Source organism: Chroicocephalus ridibundus, chromosome 3, assembly GCF_963924245.1.
Source record: "Chroicocephalus ridibundus chromosome 3, bChrRid1.1, whole genome shotgun sequence".
NCBI lineage: Eukaryota > Metazoa > Chordata > Aves > Charadriiformes > Laridae > Chroicocephalus > Chroicocephalus ridibundus.
Window position 1 is genome coordinate 121,107,041 of NC_086286.1, and position 20,010 is coordinate 121,127,050.

The following is a 20,010-nucleotide window of genomic DNA, read 5'->3' on the forward strand; positions in this document are numbered from 1 at the left end:
ACTATGACCACAGGGTCCCACTTACATCATGACCATCCAAAAGCTGAAGCCTTTAATGTTTAATATTTTCAGTGAAGTACTACTGGAGATAAGATCTCTCCTGCCGTAAAAGTGGGGCTTATTTACCCAACATCGCAATAAATATTGCCAGTGCATTGTTTCCACCAAGATTTTACAGCAAGGTATCAATTGCATGCTAGATATAGTGCTGTAAAAACAAACAAGCAACGCTCCTAATCTTGTCAGTGCACGGATATAGCAAATGGGTGTTTATATCTATTCTTAACTCAAATTAAGGAGTGTGTGGCAAAATGGTGCTGAAGACAAAGTAGTTTTCACAATTATCTCCTGGAATTACATAGTGAGACAGGTATTTGAACTACTTTAGGGATTTATACAGTCTTCTGGCTTGAATAAAGTGGAAAATTGTATTGTCTTCATTATGGCTTTGCTTCCTGTTAGTTAGCTCAAGCTAGGAACATGATAGTCTCCTAGTGCAAAGAAAACTAGATGCTTTATAGCCTAGCTATGAGGGACATTTTCCCAAGGAAGCTGAAGGAGCACAGCATTAAGGTAAAGTCCCTTGGGTAATTTATTATTTATTATTTGTATTATGAAAGATACTTTTTCCCTTTAATGCGCTTTACAAATCAAACAGAAAAGACAGGTCTACATGCTAAAAAATACAATGTGCTAAATAAGTGAATTCCAAGGTCACGTTGAAACATTTTCCCGGATATCGGAAGAATACAGCATTTACCCTGACATTTCCTAAGTGATGTTCTTTCTTTGCATAGTTATTCCAAGTACCATATTCTGCCCTCACCATGTTTCTCAGCACAGACCAGAAGGAGAGAGATTCTGCAACAGCATACCGTGAGTGTGATCTGGGCTTTCTCATGTGGATTAGAGCTGAGTTTTATTTAAAATCATTCTTTATCTATAGGAAGTTCCTAATGGTTTGTGTTCCTAAACTGGACTTTTATATGAGATTTTTAATATCTGATGAAAAATATTTTGCCTTGTAAATGCTTCAATTTTTCTAGCTAAATAGGAGACATTAATGTTTTATTGTCTCAAATTGTCTCATTAGCTCTAAACTGTTTTTGGTTTATTGCTAGCCAGACGAGACAATAAAAATCACTCTTACCCAAGCCAGGGTAGGGAATAATGATTTCATTTAAAGGTGATTTGTAGGGGAAAAAACAAAGTGCTGACTTTCTTTAACATTCAGTTAAAGAAAGTCTGAAGTAATTTTGAGTATTTTCTTTCTTCCTTTTTTTTGTTTTGTTTTGATTTCCTTAGGTTTATGTGTTTCATGTAATAAATTCAAATCCTGAACTTGTTTTCTCTGAAAAAATTTCTAGAACTCATAGAACCAAGACAGTTAGCCTCTCCAAAAAAGGAGAGTAATTGTGTGTGCATGGTCACACCAACTGAAGTCTCTCTTTTTATTTCATCTGTGTTTATTTAATTCTAATATATACTAGGTAGTTTAAAACAGATCTTGCTTTAATATAACTAGCACTCTGACTGTATTAGTTAAAAGAATGTGGGCTTCCAGACCATATCTCTGGCTCTTCAACAATCAAAACCAGGCAAAGTTTTTGCTTTGAAGCAAATCGATCAGACAGAAAAAGTGCAATCAAAGTATTTTCAAGATTTCCTGTGTAGATCATAAATGTAAGAACAGCTTCTTCCCTTCCTACTCTCTTCACCTCTGTTCTCACACCTTCTTTACTGTGTAACTGCTGTGTCTCCACCAGCATTAAGAAAGGTAAAGAGAAGAGAGTCAAATATCACATGAAAGACTTTTCTATTGTCTTTCAGTGTTGCTTTAGAATGACTTGTAATTTTTTTGTTGCATCTGTTTTCTCTTCCTGGCAAGAGCCGCTTTCTCCTCTGTTAGGCTGTCTAACCCTCACCATACTTGCTTGAGTATGTTGAAAACTAGACCATAGAGGCACAATGAATTGGCCAGAAATACTAAAAAAAAAAGTCAGAAATTCTAGATACAATATTCCCTGAGCAACCCAATCCCTTTCCAGCACATGGAACAGTTGTAATTTGCATTATCACCAATTATCTCAGGAGAAAGTCTGGACTAACAGTCATAGGACAGGACTAAACAGCGGGAGATTCCAGTTGTGTTATATTCTTTGGCACTGACTGTATTCTGAGTCATCTGGCCTAAATTCTAACTAAATCCATGTACCTAGTTTTTTCTGTTGTCTGGTTTTATGTCTTCAGAGGCTGTGATCCAAATAAATGTGCTTTCCTATCTGCTAGTCCCATGCAAGGCTTCACAGGCGTGTGAAATTTATGCTCATAAAAGCTGTTGAACTCCATGGCTGAGAGGTGTTATACATTTATAGTGTCATTTTATTGTTCAGAAAGGGTTTAACTTTTGAGTGTACAGCTGTTCTCCTAAGCCAAGTTAGGGTGGTGGAATGAACCATAATTTTAGCTTTTCAGATGTTGATATTTTTGTATATTTTGAAATTATATTTGTTTGGAGCCAAGTTTTCTTGTAATGGTTATGATTATGTGAGAATTTTTTCTTCTTTTTTTTTTCCTTCTTTTTTTCAACAAGTGCTTTACTTAAACACTTTTGGTTTCATAGAGAATTCTTTTTGATAGACTTTCTTGGATGCAGTCAGTTGTTGAGGCATTTCTTCAACTGTTTAAAGAAAACCAGCTGTGTAGTACAAAGTGTGCTTTTAAAAAAAGTTTGGGATCAGAGGATCCATTACCCTCTACTGGAGACAGGGGGAACTACTTACTATAAATTTTGTCCTGCTCCTTATGAATGCAAGGTAGAAATACTGAATTCCAAAGTTGCTTTAACATAAATCCTACTTACATTCTGGGCAAAATATAACTTACTTCAAGTTACGATCTGCTTTCTGAAAGATCAGTTTTCTTGGCTAAGGTGGAAAGTACTACATTGTAAATTCTGAGCACACAAGAACTTTGAAATATGCCTGTTGCTCAGCTCTTTCTACTTCTTAGAAAATTAGGGTTTATAATGGTTGTATTTCTGTTGCCTCTAATGATGCTTCTGAGTTTTATTCTACGCAAGTGCTTGTTAAAATGCAGATGCAGAGCCCTGAATAAAGGTTATAAATGTGTAGGTGGTGTTTTGAATGAAATGTGTGACTCACGTGCATTGCCTTTGCACTGAGTAGTCAACAGTTTGGAAGCTCTGCAAGGCCCAACTGAGACTAGTTTGTGTCCAAACTCTTCGGATTAGGTTGCGGTTAGGATTCCCACCATCTGCCAGCATTTTTGTGTGTATGGACTGAACTGTAACTTTGCTAATAAGACTGGATGTGAAGTTTGGGCAAGAAGCTTTGTTCTTTTTTAACTTCCCATTGGTTTAAATTAATGTTACACAAAGACTCAAATTTTCCATTCAGAAGCATTTTCTGCTTGGGAACATACAAGCAATGGTTTAAATGATCCAAGACTCCTAGGGAGCCTCTCTTGCCTTTTCCTTACTTGGTCTTCCATAGCTACGTACAGCCCTCGTTACTGCACTGTCTGAACACCTCACAGTCTGTGTGCATTGCCCTCCCGTTAGGTGAAGAAGTACTTTTATTCCTTTACACAGATACACAAGAAGGCATGTGTCCAAGGTCACTTAGGAAGGCTGTTATAGAGCAGGGAACTTGAATAAACCAGAACCTAGGAGCTTTTGAAATGCCTGTCACTTCCCAGGGAGAGTATGATAACCACCAGGACACAACACGCTCTGGAAGTGGCCCTTCAAAATCCCCCATGGTGCTTCTGAGAAAGGAACATGGGACCCCTGGAACTACTGAGAGAGAATAAGTAGAAAAAAAGCCTGATATTTAGGGCAATGAGAAGAACATTCCCTCATAAACAGGGAGTCTTGGTCCCTGTTCCTAACCTGTTCGTGTATTCAATGCTATGTATCTTTACACAAAACACATGAATGGTGTCTGGAGCTAGGACAGAGATTCAGTTTATCTCCCTGCCATGGGGATGCTGGGTATGGCCATATTGCATGAAAAAAGGAGTTGCAGGCTTCAGATCCCTCAGGGTGAGAAGGGTCTAGAACCAAGATTACTCACCACTCGCCTACGACGGACTGTAACAACCAGACGCCTTCTTGACTGATTTTGAGTATATGAAGCATGAGCTGGGTACCCATGGTTAGATCTTTGCTTTCCCAAATGGAGACTTTAGTTGTTTTTTCAGATGGTCCCTTGTTCTGATGGTACTTGGAGTGTTAGTGATCTGAATCATTCTCTGAGGCTGAGGTAGCTAATTCTGCCTTACTGTGGCCTTAGGCAGTTAACAACAGCTACTGCTGTTTCCAAGAGCTTTGCAGCTCTATTATTTCGACCATAAGCCTGTGGTAAGTATCATTTTATTTTACAGTTGGAGAACCTAGAGGTCTGATCATATAGGTGGCTTGAAAAATGTTTCACAAGTTACTGTCAAGCTTGAGACGAAAAGTCTGATGTTATGCCTCCTAGTCCTGCTTTGGGAAAATGGCATTCAAAATTTAAACTGTGGTTCTGCTCTGGTCCTCAAGATGAAAGGTTTCTGTGTTATCCTCTTGTGTCTCTTAATCTCAGCAATATGCATCGTGCAGCCTGTATAAAAGAGGCTCTTCCATGAAGGCTTCTAAAAGCTGATCAGAAAATAGATGACAAAACTCTCCTTGAAACTGTTCTATTACTGACCTTCTAGTTCTGCTGTTCTTGGTGTTCCTTTTTCTGCTTGTTCCCTGTACCAGAAAATGGTTTGATGAGGTTTCTCCTCATTGAGACAAATGAGCAAGCTTGCAGACAGTGGAGGAATTGAGTTCTCATCCTCAGTGCACATTTGTGCTTTCTTCTTTAGGAATGACCATGGAAGTGCTTGGGACCTTGATTGGAGCTGCACTTCAGGGGCAGATTGTGGCCAGTGCTCATGTTTCTCATCACTGCGCTGTGACTCCCCCAGTAAACACAACCGACTCCTGGCATGACACTCCCAGCTTTCCAGACCCCTCAGATCCCTTGTCTCATCAAGTAAGTGTCTATAGGAGCACACTAAAACCTCTTAGGGAGAGGGGTGGGGCTGTTTCTATAATATCATATCACATCATCCAGCCAGATGAGCAGGAACGTGACTTCCTTGAAATCAGTAATGCTGGAGTTGAGACAACAACCTTGTTGCAAACAAGGCATCCTGTCTGTGTCTTTGCAACCACTTCTCAGCACGGCAGCAGAGTTACACTGAGGAGCTTTGCTGAAGATGCCAAACTGTAAAATAACTAGAAGGTATATGGCCGTCCTTTGTTTTCGCTAGGGGCTGCTTTACAGTTTAAAATACAAGCTTAGTAAGAAAAGCTTACTTTACCCTGCCAGGAACACTGTATCCACTTCTGGGTTCCCCAGCACATAGACCTGTTAGAGTGGATCCAGAGGAGGGCTGCAAAAATCATCAGAGAGTTGGAACACCTTTCCTATGAAGAATGATGGAGAAAGTTGGATTTGTTCAGCCTGGAGAAGAGAAGGCTTCAGGGAGATGTTATTGTTGCCTTTCAATATATAAAGGGGACTTATAAGAAAGATGGAAAAAGAATTTTTGTTTTTAAACTGAAAGACAGTAGATTTAGATTGGATATTAGGAAGAAATTTTTTACGATGAGGGTGGTGAGACACTGGAACAGATTGCCCAGAGATGTGGTAGATGCCCTATCCCTGGGTAGTGTCCAAGGCCAGGCTGAATGGGGCTCTGAGCAACCTGATCTAGTGAAGGATGTCCCTGCCCAGGGCAGGGGGGTTGGAACTAGATGATCTTTGAAGGTCCTTTCCAACACAAACAATTCTATGATTCTATGAAAAATGGTGGCTATAGCAGGATCTTTCAGTTCAGCAACACTGCTTTTCAAGTAGTTATCACTGGGGTCCTCCTGTAAAGATTAATGGCTGTTATGTGAGTGAAACTGTAAATCCTACTTGGAATCTGTATTCTTGTGAAGGTACAAAGCACCATTGAAAGTAAATGGTTGGTAACAGGCAATCAGTGGGAGCAGGGCTCAGTGGGTAAGATGTGGAATGAACTTAGAGATCCATGCTTGTTTATTTCATTTTCCACAGCAGATTTTCCCTGTAATCCTGCAGAAGTAATTGAATCTCTTCATGCTTCAGTTTGCTATTTTTTGATTTATATCTGGGAGGAAATCTTAAAACCTGATCCAAATCTCAGTGAACACAATTTGATAGTCTTCCATTGTTTCCAGTGGTCTTGAAACAGACCCTGATTCAAACAATTACCTTGTCTAGTTTTTTTCTATGTCACTTGTGAAATCAGCAGTTTGTTGGTTACATTTTACCAGTTGCTAGATTCAGTCTTTCTTTTTATATTTTCATGTATTTCCCTGTCAGTGCACATACTAACTGATATATAACATTCCCAATGAAGAAGATTCCTTGACCTGAGTCTGGTCTCAGGTGCTTGGTGCAAATCAGGATGTATGTATTCGTGCTCTGCTTATTGTAGTTGAGTAGCTCCTATTACCACTCTTCAGCATCAGTAAAATCACAAGCACACTTGGAATTTGCATACCTTGGCACCAGCAGTGGTAGCCCAGGAAAGGGACCAAGCCTTGTCTCCCCCTCCTCCCAGACACTATTCCCTGCCTCCGTGCTGCCTGATCCTTTTTTTTTTTTTTTTTGGCACAGGCCATTGTAAGGCTTCTCAGAGAGCTGATCTGGGAAACTGCCTGGGAAGAGCCAGGCTGCTTCTGTAAGTGGCCGTGATATTTTATAGCCCATTGAAGCATTTTTGAAGCTGCTTGTTAGGTAACTTCTAGTGTATATTTTAACAAGACACAGAACAACATCCTGTCTTCCCTTTTTAGCTTCTAGGACAACGGCTTGATGTAGAAAACTACTGTGCTATTACAGCTCTATGAGGAGCAGCTTGAAAAGTTGTGAAGCAAGCCGAATGTCATGGCACATCAAATTCCTTGTCTGAATCTGCTTTATGCCACAATCACCAACTTCCACTTTCAAATCTCTTAAATGGCTTCCAAGGAAAAAAAATACATTTCCTTTCCATCTAACCTTATGTGCTTTTCTGTCCTTTTTGAGGTAGGAGGGAGATGGATAAAGAAGCTTCAGAATGAGTTGAATGTCAAGTAGGTTTTTATTTTGAAAAAATCACAAAGATATACAGCCTAAAGTAGCCTGCGTTTGTAGGTAGAAATAATATTTTTCATTAAACTAGCTACTAACACGGGGATACTGTGGAAAAGCTTTTAGACACACAAACATCTTTCAGATCTGAAGAAGTTGCCGTGTGACTGGAAACTTGTCTTCTTTTTTTCCAACTATATGGGTTGATTCAATTAGGGATGTCAGTTTTCTCATTTCGCTTTCTTATTTACAAGCAGCCACGTGTTCTTTTTTTGTGAGGATTTGCTTTTTATTTGTTTTGGTCTTTGGTTTTTTCCTCTTCCACTGTTTTGTGTGTCACCTTCTCAGGTTTTGTAGATGAGTAGTATCACATGGTTGATAACAGTCTGGATTGTGGTGTCCAGATTTTTTCCCTGGGTAAGGTTCTGTTCTCTCCTTGTTCTTTCCTGCTCTTTTTTCCAAAGTCTGAATGTCAGTCCATAGTCAGCCCATAGTCTGAGTGAACTGCTCTGGCAACCCACCTCACTCCCTGCTACCCTGTTTTGAGAGGACCAAATTTTTTTGCCATTCACAAAACCTGGCATCCATTTGGTTGCATTATGGGAGCATGCATGGCCACCAAGCCACGTGGGGGAGCTGCTTGCATCGCATGACAGGGCACTTGCCGTGTGTTTACAACACGCGCAAAAGAATATGCAACTAACTGCATGATCATCAGGAGATGTTGGATCTTGAATTTTGGTTGTATGACTGATGGACATTGAGTTATAAGCTGAAGCAGAATTAGGGTCTATGAACCTGAAGTACCTCCGTCAGTCTAAAAAAAAATTTAGAAGAGGCTGAATCTTGACTGTTTCTCTTAGTGCCGTTCTAGAAGGCCCTGACCCATTTTGTCACGAGGACTAATTCTTGGCTGCTCAAGAGCATACCTATTTTAAAAGAAGACCTAGTGAATGACTGATACTATTTTGCTCATTATTAAAGAAAGGAAGTGGAAAAAAATAGTGCTTTCTAAGCTCTCCTGAAGCTGTTACAGTAAGCTTAGGAGTGGATCTTTCCTACTGGAAACCAACTATGGATATTGACATGGTTTGTAGATGGGTTAACAAGTTTTGTTTAGGGTCAGAGAATCCTATTTGGCCTACCATGAATATCTTTGATAGTTTAAGCTCAAATTACACTTATGTTTGACCTGTGAAGAAAAGCATTTAATTCAATTACTTCAAGCAAATTACCAAATAATAGACACGAAATGTAAAATCCATGTAAAAGTCCTGATACTGTCTTTTTTTTTTTCATCCTCTTCTGTCCTGGCTAGGCTGCTTTTGAGGCTGAAATTACCTTGTTTAAGTGAATTCAAGTATCTACAATACTGCAGTCTGCAAGCCATAACCAATAGTATAAAAGTACCCTGTGACTTAATTTATAGCTCTGATATAAAAACCCCAAACCTTTACCACAAATAAAGAATAGTCCTGCATTCCTTTGTTTCATCATCTCCCCTTCCGAAATGTAAATAACGTAATAAAAGCTGTTGTCTTGAAGACATGTCTATACTTACATGGTTATCTGACTACCTCTGCATTTATACTAAGTGACTTTATGTTTGGAAGTACATTCTTGTAATTGCATGTCTATTTACCAACTGCTTCCTCGATGTATAATAATTCCATCTGCGCATATTACTGATAATTTGGAATTCAATTTTCCTATCAAATAATCATTGTGTCATAAAGCTCTATAACCAGTACTTATTTTATATTTGATAACACAGTATAAAATAAATTATTACAGAATACTGAAAAAAAAATTTTTTTAAAGCTTTATTCAAGAGTCAGTGTAATTAGAGTTAGGAACACTAAATGTAACCTAATGGTGTGTGCAGTATCCTTGGAGGCTTTTTCCCCTGGCTAATAAGAAGCAAAGATTTCTGAATTTGCTGAGTATTTCTCTAAGTAACTGGGAAAACAAGCATGAAAGCTACCATCTTCTCAAAACATTGACGTGAAAGTGTGATTTCTAAAATTTATTACAACCTAAAGGAAGTTTTTATTATCATTATGTATAAATGCAGTAACTGTAGTAATTATGTTTACGTCAATACTGAGGCCTTTCCTACCCTGCATGAAGATACAGATTTCAGTCTGTGTTACTAGATCAACTGGATTTACTAAAAATTAGAATCCCTCTAGGGATGCTGCATGTTTTTGACAGATGACTGTGTATGTCTGTAGCTAGTCTCAACATAAGCAAATTTTTAAAACATTCAGGTTGCCAACACAGTAGCCCTTTTGTTCACGTCTCCTTTTTTTGTAAGAAATATATACTTATGTGCCCTGGATTTATCCTAAAGTAGGTGTTGTTTATAAATGAACTGCAGGAGTGAACATTTTTCAGAGAGGTAAAAGACAGACAGTTGGCTGTATGTAGACGGGCATTTCTTCATTTGCAGATGACTCACCAGAAAGAGACTGAAATTTTCATAATGACTTGTCATTCTCCTGTCACAATTTCGAATGTCTTTTTTCTTTCCAAAGGCAAAGGTTTACATGGTTGCAGCTGGGGTCATAGGAGGTGTGTATCTTCTTGGAATTGTCATTCTTTTTCTTGGAGTAAAGGAAAAAGATGGTAAGATATATTTAAGTATGCCTAGATTTAATAATAATAATAACTTCACATTCATCTCTGGAAAAGATTGTTATTTTATGTATTCTGCTCCTCTTAGATCCTTATGCCTTAAATTCAGACAGAGCAATTCCTTTTTGTAAGGGGCTTGGACTCACCATGAAGCATGGTCCATATGTGAAGCTTACAGCTTCATTTCTTCTCATCTCGACGGCAGTTCAGGTAACTTCGGACTCTCTAAGTCTGTGCGTTGGCCTCATTCCAGTCCCAGCATGGGAGAGTCTGCGGCAGCTAAAATGCAAATAACCTTTGGCTGGTGACTGGAGGTGGTGATCTAGGGGGTGGTGCCTTCCCCTACAAATCAGTAGGGAACCAAACCCCTTTTTTGGTGCCTGGGGTCTTGTGTGGCTGGAGATGGTTATTTCAAATGAGAAGCAAAACCAAAGTCCTGACCATTTAAAGATGGCTTCTTTTTTTTCTTTTTTCTTTTTTTTTTTTTTTCATCAGAGGTGAGGAACTAGTCCTAGTGACCCAGATTAGGTCATTATATGTTATCCATCTATAGTCTCCTGTGGTTTCAGTTGCTTAGAGAATGTTTTTTCTCTTCTCTCTGTTCTCTATAGTGTGTGCCACTTCAAACCATTGCCCCTTTCCTTTGCATAGGTGGCTATTCTCAGATAGTGGCTGAACTGGTTCTTATGGAGTCTTTTGTGATGGAAGGCATTAGGTCAGAGTAAGATGATATTCAGAGGCAGGAGGTCTTACCTGTCTCAGAGCTAGATAGAGCTAATTTTCAAATGAGGACCTGCAGTTTAATGTGGCTCTCGCAAAAAGATGCAATACATCCTCCCATAGAGAGGAACTGTAGAAAAACTCAAAGCCACTCAGTTAGAAACACCTACTTCCCATAGTCCAGCAGTCTTTTTAAAGCTTCATTTTTCAGCTATGTTCAAGTCAGTGAATATGTTATTTTAATGTCAACCTGTACGTATCAGTTGAAGTTGGCTTTATTTTGAAAAGCAAATAATATTCACATTTTTGTCAACAGATTCTTAGTCACATGAGCCATTGATCAAGTGAATATCAAGACAGAGGGCAAGAACAGGGCATGTAAGAGGGCAGCACTGTGCTCACCAGCAGTCCTTGTGAATTAGTGAGTTCCTTGGAAGGGCTACTTAAAAGCCTGTTTGCCAAAGAAGCACCGAAGTTTCCTGTTGACCTGGATTTGGGCACAGTTAGTAGGCTGTCCTTTGCAGCATCTGTCAGTCATTACTGGAAGGCCCAAGGGTGAGAAACAGTAGCAGAAGGATTTCTGCTTACATCTGAGAGCTGCAGGCACCGAGAGCTACAGCAAAGACAGGGAGAAGATGAAAGATGAAAGGTCCCTTATGGTCCAGATCCTTTCAGCTTCCATTCAGTCAGTAAGGATACAGCGCACACCTAGTTGCTGGCAGCCAACTACTTTCTGGCAACATGCAGAGAGGAAAAGATCTTCTGTCAGTCCATATCTCTTTATTTTTCTATTTGTACAGACTGAAGTAGAGGTGTGATGGGAGGCAGAAGCTGGAAGCTGTCTTGCTTCAGTTCAGCCAGCTTGGGCAACCCTTGCTATTGTTATTCAAGGGAGGGACACTGACTTCATGGAATTTAGTGAGTGGATTGCTGATAAGCGAAGGAATAGGCAGGTAAAGATGCATTAGTCACAATCCCAGAGCGTGATATTCTACATCTAAAATGAAGGCAGCGTAAACTGGGACACAAGCTAGGGAAGGCTTTGGTGGCAATGGAGAAGAGATATAACTTTTATCCTAATTTGTATACAGATGATTGGCCGCTTATAGTCTACAAGTGCACAAAGGAGCAAGAGTTGATCATACTGCTGTGGCATGAGTATTAAATTCTCCTCTGTCATCCCACTGCTGCAGAACTGCTGGAAATGGGCCCGAACCATATTCTGGTGTTTAGAACCCCCCGAGTTCTGCAAAAGCATGGTGGCAGTGGCTTCATCTGTCATTATAACACAGTGCAGCTACATCCTCCCGTCCAATGAGTACTCACACTTAACGGAGATATCTGACCCAAGGCTACACTCCATAGCCGAGGTTGTATACAAAAGCAGCAGTTAGCTGCTTCACTACAGGAAGTTGCCATGAGTGTAATTCCAGCCGAAGAGTAACTTATTTTGGAGTCAGAGCTTCTGATTAAAGATTTATGGCATTGCTATGGAAAAGGAAGGGCAATTTCTTGCAGTAATCTGCAGCTGTGGCTGTGACAACACCACAAGGCAATTGCAACATAGAGAATAAAGCTTTGAGACAGAATCCTCTTGTAAGGCAGTTCCCATTTTGGTCATTTTTGTGCTGTATTAGGTGCACGGTTTACCTCTTGCTTGCCCGAATATTATTGACATAGCAATAGGGACAGCAGGAGAGTTACCGCTTCTTTAAATTTTTGCAAATGAGGAAAGAATGAGACTCCCAAATCCTACACTTAACAAATCAGTCACCAGCTATGTTTGGCTAGTATGGAGTGTGATGTCATTTTTGTCTTTTTTATTTTTCGTTTCTTTTTTTGTGGTCACCATATATCTTCAATTCAACAGCTGGAGCAGAGCAACTTTGTCCTGTTCTGCACTCATGCTGCTGGTCTTCGCAATCACTTCCAGTATTTGGTGGTGACCATCTTGGTGAGTTGCACTTCTCTCCCGTCTTTTTATTTGATAGCTAGTTCTGACTGGTTTTTGGCACAAAACAGCAGAAGACAAGAACAGTTTTTTGTCTAGACAGAGCTGTTAAGAAGCTACACTATCTTTTGCATTGTCTGTTTGAAATAAAGCTGATGTTCCCTACTGTACTAAAAAATTAATGCTTTGGAGCTTTTAATTCATTCCTTGTTGCTTTTACCTGTAAGGCACTTCCTGCTCCTATAAACGACAAAAGCTGCTGCCAGAAAGGAGGTCTGGAATTTTAGCTTCCTTTTCCCTTTCCCCAGTCTAATATACTGAAAACTAAACAACTTTAATTGCAGTATTCATATGCGTGAGCCTTCTGCGCTAGGCAGCTTGCAAGGATAAATATTTAAAATATCCAGAGATGTCAAGATTCCTCTGTAGAGCAATTGGCAGTGTGATAAAAAGATCCTTTTACAGAACCTTTTTTCTTGACATGCAGAGGTAGAATTCTGCTTGCTTAGGTGATACTTATAACTGAGGTTACACACTGTTCCTATATTGCATTATTTACTTTATAATTACAAGTAGTATTAGTTGAAAACTGCCATTTTCATCCCTCTGACCACAGTCCTTTAAACACAAGTAGAACAATAAATGATGCATAATTACTGGGATGTGCATGTACTGTAGTTTTGAAATATTTTGTAAAGAGTTTGTCTACCATACAGAATACTGCAGCAGTCATTTTCAGGGAAGCTGTTGCATGACTTCTGACCCATTCGATACAGAGACTTTGTGGAACCATCTTAGGGGAACGTCATTTCCACTACTTGGTTGCAGCCTCCCACCCTTTCTACCCCTTTTTGATTCTTCCTTTCCCACATTATAAGAAAGAGGTTTTCCAGTGATTAAAACCAAAATGTTGGAGAGCAAGGGATGACTGTTGGGTATCTTAAGCCTCTGCAAGTAATGGATGCCAAGAAGAGAGACAAGAGATGGTAGAGTTAAAGTTAGCAAAGAGTGGAATATAACTGTAACCATGAGATAACAATTGAATTTAGGTCAATTGTAAGACTGTCAATAGTAGCAGTACTTCGGTGTATTGGTACTATGTTGCCTGTGCTTATTGCTGCTACCAAGTGAGTATTACAGTATGTGACAGGGTAATGTTGACTGTAGGTGATTGAACAACTCTTACAGGTTGTTCCTAAGAATAAACCTGTAGTATGGGATATGTACTCTAAGTATGTCTTAAGATAAGTATAGCTTGTGCTTCAGCTTTTCTCCTGTACAGTGAAGCAGAGCTTAATTCACTTGTCATTTGTCAGGTCTGGATCATGAGGCAAAAGGCATTAGCACTATGACTATTTGCAATATGTTTGAACTTTAATGACTGTGTCATGTATAGCTTTAACTGCTGTGGCTTACACTAGGAAAAGGAAATGTTAAGATACTGCCTTCTGTGGAAAACCCTCTCATGGATAGCTTTAGTTTGTAATATATAATAGGGAATCAAAACCAAAAAAATCACTCAAAGGATGAGGAGAAACAGGAATCTGCAAGTTCATCTTCCTTTCAGACCTCAATGCATTAGACAAAAAGATGTATGTGAGCTCTACAGCTGCAGAAGACAGTGGCAGTAAGCACGGTACAGATATGGTTTTTTGTCAATTTTAGGTATCAGCAGCTGTGAGCATTCCTTTCTGGCAGAAGTTTCTGCAGCGATTTGGCAAGAAGTGTGCAGCATGTGGGATTTCGGTAAGCAAATCCTTTGAGAAAAAAATCTGCTTGTGCTTACTTCATTTGACAACTGGAGCGACTTCAAGAGCTTATAACCTCAAGCTACCTGAAACTTGCTCAGTTTCAGAGTTCGTTTTAAATCATTATACCAAAGTTCAGACAGATTCCAAGTTTCCAAGAGAAACTTTTGAGAAATGGATTGATGCTGAAAGGAGGTCCCAGCTTCTTTAAGAATCTGCACAACATCTGCATTTCACTGGTCTCAGAACTGAACCCCAATGAGGTTTTATAAATTCAGATTTGTGTTGCCTCGAGTTGACAAGTTATCTGTTGTACAAGGCTTGTTTTGTCTTTGTATATGGTGCTGTGTTGACCACATCTGTAATTCAGTCACAGAGGAGGAAACAGAAGTCTGTTACACATCCTTCTTTAGAAATGTAAGTAGGCAGCGGTGCCCACATCCCTCTGAACAGAGATGGACAGTTATTAGCAAAGTAAAGAAATAGGTGACCTACCTGAGAAAAGAAGCCTAGTTTAACTTTGACACAGCTCTGCAAAGCCAGCTCAGTGAGCCTGCCCTCGTCTCTGATGGATTATTTTAAGTCCTTCACTTAGTGCAGACAGCAGCAATTTTCTGTCATCATCCTCAGTGAGTCATTGTATAGGCCTGTTCCTCCCCATTTTTCCCCTGTTTACCTTCAATTACTTATGAAAGAGGAAAGAAAAATTGTCTGCCTTGTGCACAGCAAAGCATGAGGACTTGGAAAATCCAGCCTGAAACTATATGTCAAAGTCTGAACAAAGCTGAAATGTTTAGGTCTGGTGACAATTGTTGAATATAATTAAACAGTTATGATTTTTGGAATTAAAATCTCTGTTTTGGAATGACTTCCAAAGAATCAGAAGTAACTTTAAAACCCAAGTTCCAAATCTGCTGAATCGTTATCCGTTTTGAGGTAAGCGTCTGGAATTCAAGTCCCATCCTCATTTCTTTTTACCACTTGAACAAAGAGAATTGCCAAAAGCAGTATTGGACCATTGACTGGACCAGGGAATGCAGATTTCCTCCTTAGGAAATCTCCTCCTCTGTCTACTTGGCTACGAAAAATGCTTTCTTCAACCAACTTGGCTCTATAAATTTAGTTTAACATGACTGGAAAGCCTGTCAGCACCTCTGTAAACATGGTTTAACTTAATTTTACAGTTGAGTTGCTTGACTGTATTATGGTCTAAGTGGGGGCTGAATTGAAAAAAAGCCACCTCTCTATTTCACCTTGTAGACATTACTCAAGGGACTCAGTGTGTGCTCAGTGATGGATTTTGCCTGGCAACGCGTCACAAGGGCTTCCTATCCTACCACCTTGTGGGATCTGTACAACTAATCTGTTCTCTCTCGATGTGAAATAAAATCACGTCATTTAAGGCTCCTATGTTTGTTACTGGGGAATGTTCTTCTGGAAGGGAAGGAGACGGGAGAAAACATGATTTTTCTCCAAAACCTTACTCATCTTTCAGGATGAAGATGTAATTTCTAATTCAGTTTCCTGAAAAAAAAAAAATCCACACTGCTCCAGAATAATTTTTCCTGTTAAAGTGGTTCTATGTTGAAGAGACCTCTGAAAGAGCATACGAGACAGGGTAGGTAGATAAGCAATAAGAATCTTGGCTTCCTTCCACTGATATTGCTCCCTTTTTACTCATTCCTCCACAAGAGATGACCAACAGTCTAAGTACTGACTAAGTATCTAGACTTGCTAGAAGTCTAAAACCTAGACTTTCTGGAAGTACAGTGTCACACCCAAGCAGGATCCTTGATAGCATTCTTCCCATGATCAGGTTGGTGCACAGGCTAGAAATTATTCTCTTCTGTTTATTTGCTTCTGCTTCTACGTGCTACGTTCATTTAGATTGTCTGCTCTGCCCTCATGGGGCAAACGTTGAACTTACACTCAACAAGTCTTCCAGCTGGTGACTGGAGGTGAAGTTGCCATGAGAAATTTTAAGTGTGGCAGCTTGTTGGTTCCTGGTTTTGGCAAGATGTCTAAAAGTGGAAGATCTCTCTCTCACACAACTCTAGCTTCCATCCTAGCCAATAATAGCTTTTGGTTGTTGGTTTTGGAGGATTTAGTAAAAAATAAAAACAAATCAAAAAATCCCCCCCAGTCTTTTCACCTTCCCACACATACGCAATTGTTTATTTGCCATCTATCAGCACCGTGCAGCATGGAGGCACGCCCTTGGATCAGTCCTGGCTGTGCAGCCCCTCTTCTACTCTCCCATCCCTATTTCCACTCACATCCTAGCTCAGCCTTTTCCTGATTTGCCCTTCATAATGTGCTGCTGCACAGGCCAGTACCACCTTTAGCATCCCAGTAGGGTCACCTTCCATAGTCCCATCAGGGAACGGATGGAAGACACATGATAACTGTAGGATATTGTTTATGACTCGGAGGGCAGCAGCCCCGTGACCAGGGAGCAGGGTGCCAATAATGGAGTATTTGCTTTACAAGTAGGAAAGGAGATGCATTAGCTGTTTATTGCAGCAGGAACACTGCCCCCATGATTGCACTACCATCGCATGAGTGAGACTTTAGGGCATTGTAGCTTCAGTCCTGCGGGCCGTGCTTCTCTTTCAGTAGAAAATTACAGTTACAATGATTATTATTATCGATCTAGATTTTTGTTTAAGTGCTTTGGTTTCTGAGTGGGTGCCCCATGTGGAGCATAAGGCAGTCATAAAATTGCTTATAGGGAACATAAAATCTTGTATTGCTGGAGTGCTCTCTTGTGGTGAAATAACGATTTTGCCACAACATTGGGCTAATGCAAGGATTATCTGTCCGTGCTGGGAACTTGCAGTCAGGAAAGGTTATTTTCTGCCTCCTTGGGTTAGGAGCGAATGCTTTAGATGGGAAATGCATTTAAAACATAAACATAATGGATTAGACTCCAGGACTCCCAGAATCACTTATCATACAGAACTGTAAATAGCAGTGCTTAGGGGAATCACTCTCTGTGAAAGCTCTTCTCATACTCTCAGCTCCCAAGCTACAAGTATAGAGGATTGAAACACTTAATGTTAAACTAATCCCCCATCATTAAAAAGCCCTGTAGATAAGCCTCTGGTTCTGGATTCTACATGTGCTGTGCCCATGGTTCATAGGCGTGGGAGGTGGAGCATGTGATGGGTATGGGACAGCTGGGCTGTATGCATTCAGTCAGCATTTAAAATAGTGGATTTTGAATCCTGTAAGCCCATTGCCTTAAGTTGAAGTTGAGGAAATCTGGCGGTTTTAAGTACTGCCAGTACTTAAAATTTTGAGCATCCCAAATTAGTTTGGTTTTGAGGGTAGCCTTAGCGACAATGTCATGAGCTTATCTGTCTGTGCGGAGTGGGGGTAAACCACACTGCCTTCTTGGTTTTAGTTATTGTGAAGTACCTAGACTGCTTTAAAGTGGTCATTGGAAATGAAGGTGTAAGCAAACTTTTCTTCATTCAAGACTCAAGGTGATCCCTGAAACTGGATTTTTAAAGTTTTAAACGACCATTGAACCCCTACCCCTCCCTTTGAAATGCAGTGTGATGATGGTTTTGTGTCCAATAGTAGATTAAATGGTTCCACTGGCATAGAATAGAAACTGGTCATCTCTATTACTAAATTGGTAGAAAAATCTTAGCACAAGCTGATTAGCAATCTCAAAACAAGTATCAGGGTACAGTTTGGGAACCGGCCCACTTAAGGGCTCTTCACAAAAAGTATTTTTATATCGCCACACTTCTTCTGGGGACTGTGAATGTTCAGGAGCGTGAATGTGGCCAGAATGTGCTGTTGGGACTGTTTAATTACTAGTGCAGTTATAGCCCTAATAATGCTAACAGAGAAGGCACGTCCTATTTTTCTCCGATTCTTCTGGATAGGTAAATACAGATTGGCTCAGGGCTCTTTGTAAGTAATGTTTCACCAAAATAATGAGGTGTTGCTGTGCGTGAACTGTTTCATAATATAATGTTACATTTTGAAGGGAACGATCTATATACCATTGAGCAGTGGATACTGTAAGTTAGATGTATTGTTTTTCTTCTTCCTCAGTGGATGATTCCTTTTGCAGTCATGCTAGTGACCATTCCAAACCTGATCCTGGCTTACTTCGTGGCCTTCGTCTCTGGTCTGAGCATTGCAGCATCTCTTCTGTTGCCATGGTAGGAGAATTTTACATTTGAGGTAGGGAAACGGGTATACGTCTACATTACATGCATGTACTACGGCATGGAATTTGCCTCTGAAAGAGACAGTATTTGTCAAGAGTCACTTCTTCCAATAATCTTTTTCTGCTTTTATAATGAGGGCTATTTGCAATGATGTGACTTTGTTTGCCCTGTTGTTAACAACTTATGTCTACTGTAGGTGTAGCGGTTCTTCATACATAAGAGTATGTAGATGAATCAATAATCTAAGTAGCTATAGAACTTCTGATAACATTAAATCAATGGCTTAGGTTTGGTTTCTAACAGAACTACAGGAATGTTGAAGTTAAATAAATCAATTAATGCAGAGCAATTAAGAACATACCAGACGAAGCATAAACCAAGCTATGTGTATCCCTGCTTGAGCAGTCCTCTCTTATAGATCAAATAACACAAGGATTTGATTAAAAGAAACTGAGAATTCAAGGTCCTTTGTGGGGAAAAAGCTACTCAAGGATGAGCAGGATGGGATGGTTTGTCTCCAGAGAGAATAATTATTGTTCAGGTCAAATTGACCAGAAAGCAAGACTGTTGCTGAGAGCTGTTTTGTGTTACTCATTTGTACAATGCCCTGAAAACTCCAAGACGTCATGGAAAAATGGGTTGAAATAAGCTGTCAGATGACAAGCTTTTCTGCACAGAGGGTGAGAAGCCCTTTTTCCAACAGTAAATTATGACATGTATTGGAAATAAAATGTCAATTCACAATTGACATTTGAGCAGCTTCCATTCTGATTCCCCATTACCAAATTCAGTCTCTTTCAAGTAGAGAGAAAATAGGCCTCATTGGTTTCTGAAAATTTTGTTAGCTTGTCAAAAGGTTATTTCAGAGTGAAACTATTCAGAGATTCAGAGTCCCTCAAGATCTTAAGAAATGTGGGTTTTGTTGTTCTTTTTTTTAATATCACAACTTCTGATCGGAATGACAGTCAGTCTAAAGAATCCTGTCACTTCCCAGCAAGTGTTTGATAGTTTTTCAGTGGTTTTCTACTTTGTAATATGTGGCCATGTATTTCTTACACGGATTTTTGCCCTCCTGTCCAGCAGCAGGACTTTTTGAATTGGAGTCTTTCATGTGTATGACTACATTAAAAAAAAAGAAGGAGGGCTGTACTCCTTTGGTAAGTTTGGAATTTGAGAAGAGATTTTGGCTTGAGTTTTGCTTTTATCTCTAGGTCAATGCTGCCTGATGTTGTTGATAACTTCCGCCTGCAGAATCCTCATGGAAAAGGACATGAAACTATTTTCTATTCTTCCTATGTTTTCTTTACCAAGATGTCAGCAGGAATTGGCTTAGGAATTTCAGCAGCAGGACTGGAGTAAGTAATGCTGTTTGCACTTAGTGGATCTACTTTGAAAGCATTCTGAGGTTTCTCCACCTTTACCCTGTAGAGTTAATTGCCTTGTTGCCCTAAGCCTGAAAGTGCCAGCAGCTCCAGATGTCTGACCACTAAAGACGGGATTGTTATCATCTAAGCCAGACTACAGAGCATTAAGTCGCCTGCCCTAACATGTTTCAGTTCAGAACGACCTGACTTCCCTTTAGGTTTTCCTCTTTCCAAATTACT

The 20,010-nt window shown here is 39.8% G+C and overlaps 1 protein-coding gene across 5 annotated transcripts in view; it reads left to right on the forward strand.

The window, feature by feature from the left end:
- MFSD2B (MFSD2 lysolipid transporter B, sphingolipid) overlaps positions 1 to 20,010 on the forward strand; it is a 40,472-nt gene that overhangs the window by 15,511 nt on the left and 4,951 nt on the right. For 2 of the 5 annotated variants that reach the window (XM_063330567.1, XM_063330571.1), the window contains 8 exons: positions 798 to 876; positions 4,876 to 5,045; positions 9,698 to 9,788; positions 9,886 to 10,007; positions 12,388 to 12,471; positions 14,134 to 14,214; positions 18,288 to 18,397; positions 19,618 to 19,761. In XM_063330567.1, the coding sequence (XP_063186637.1) occupies positions 798 to 876; positions 4,876 to 5,045; positions 9,698 to 9,788; positions 9,886 to 10,007; positions 12,388 to 12,471; positions 14,134 to 14,214; positions 18,288 to 18,397; positions 19,618 to 19,761 (881 nt within the window). The remainder of the gene's footprint in view (positions 1 to 797; positions 877 to 4,875; positions 5,046 to 9,697; positions 9,789 to 9,885; positions 10,008 to 12,387; positions 12,472 to 14,133; positions 14,215 to 18,287; positions 18,398 to 19,617; positions 19,762 to 20,010) is intronic. The other 3 variants (XM_063330569.1, XM_063330568.1, XM_063330570.1) reach the window with 3 other exon arrangements.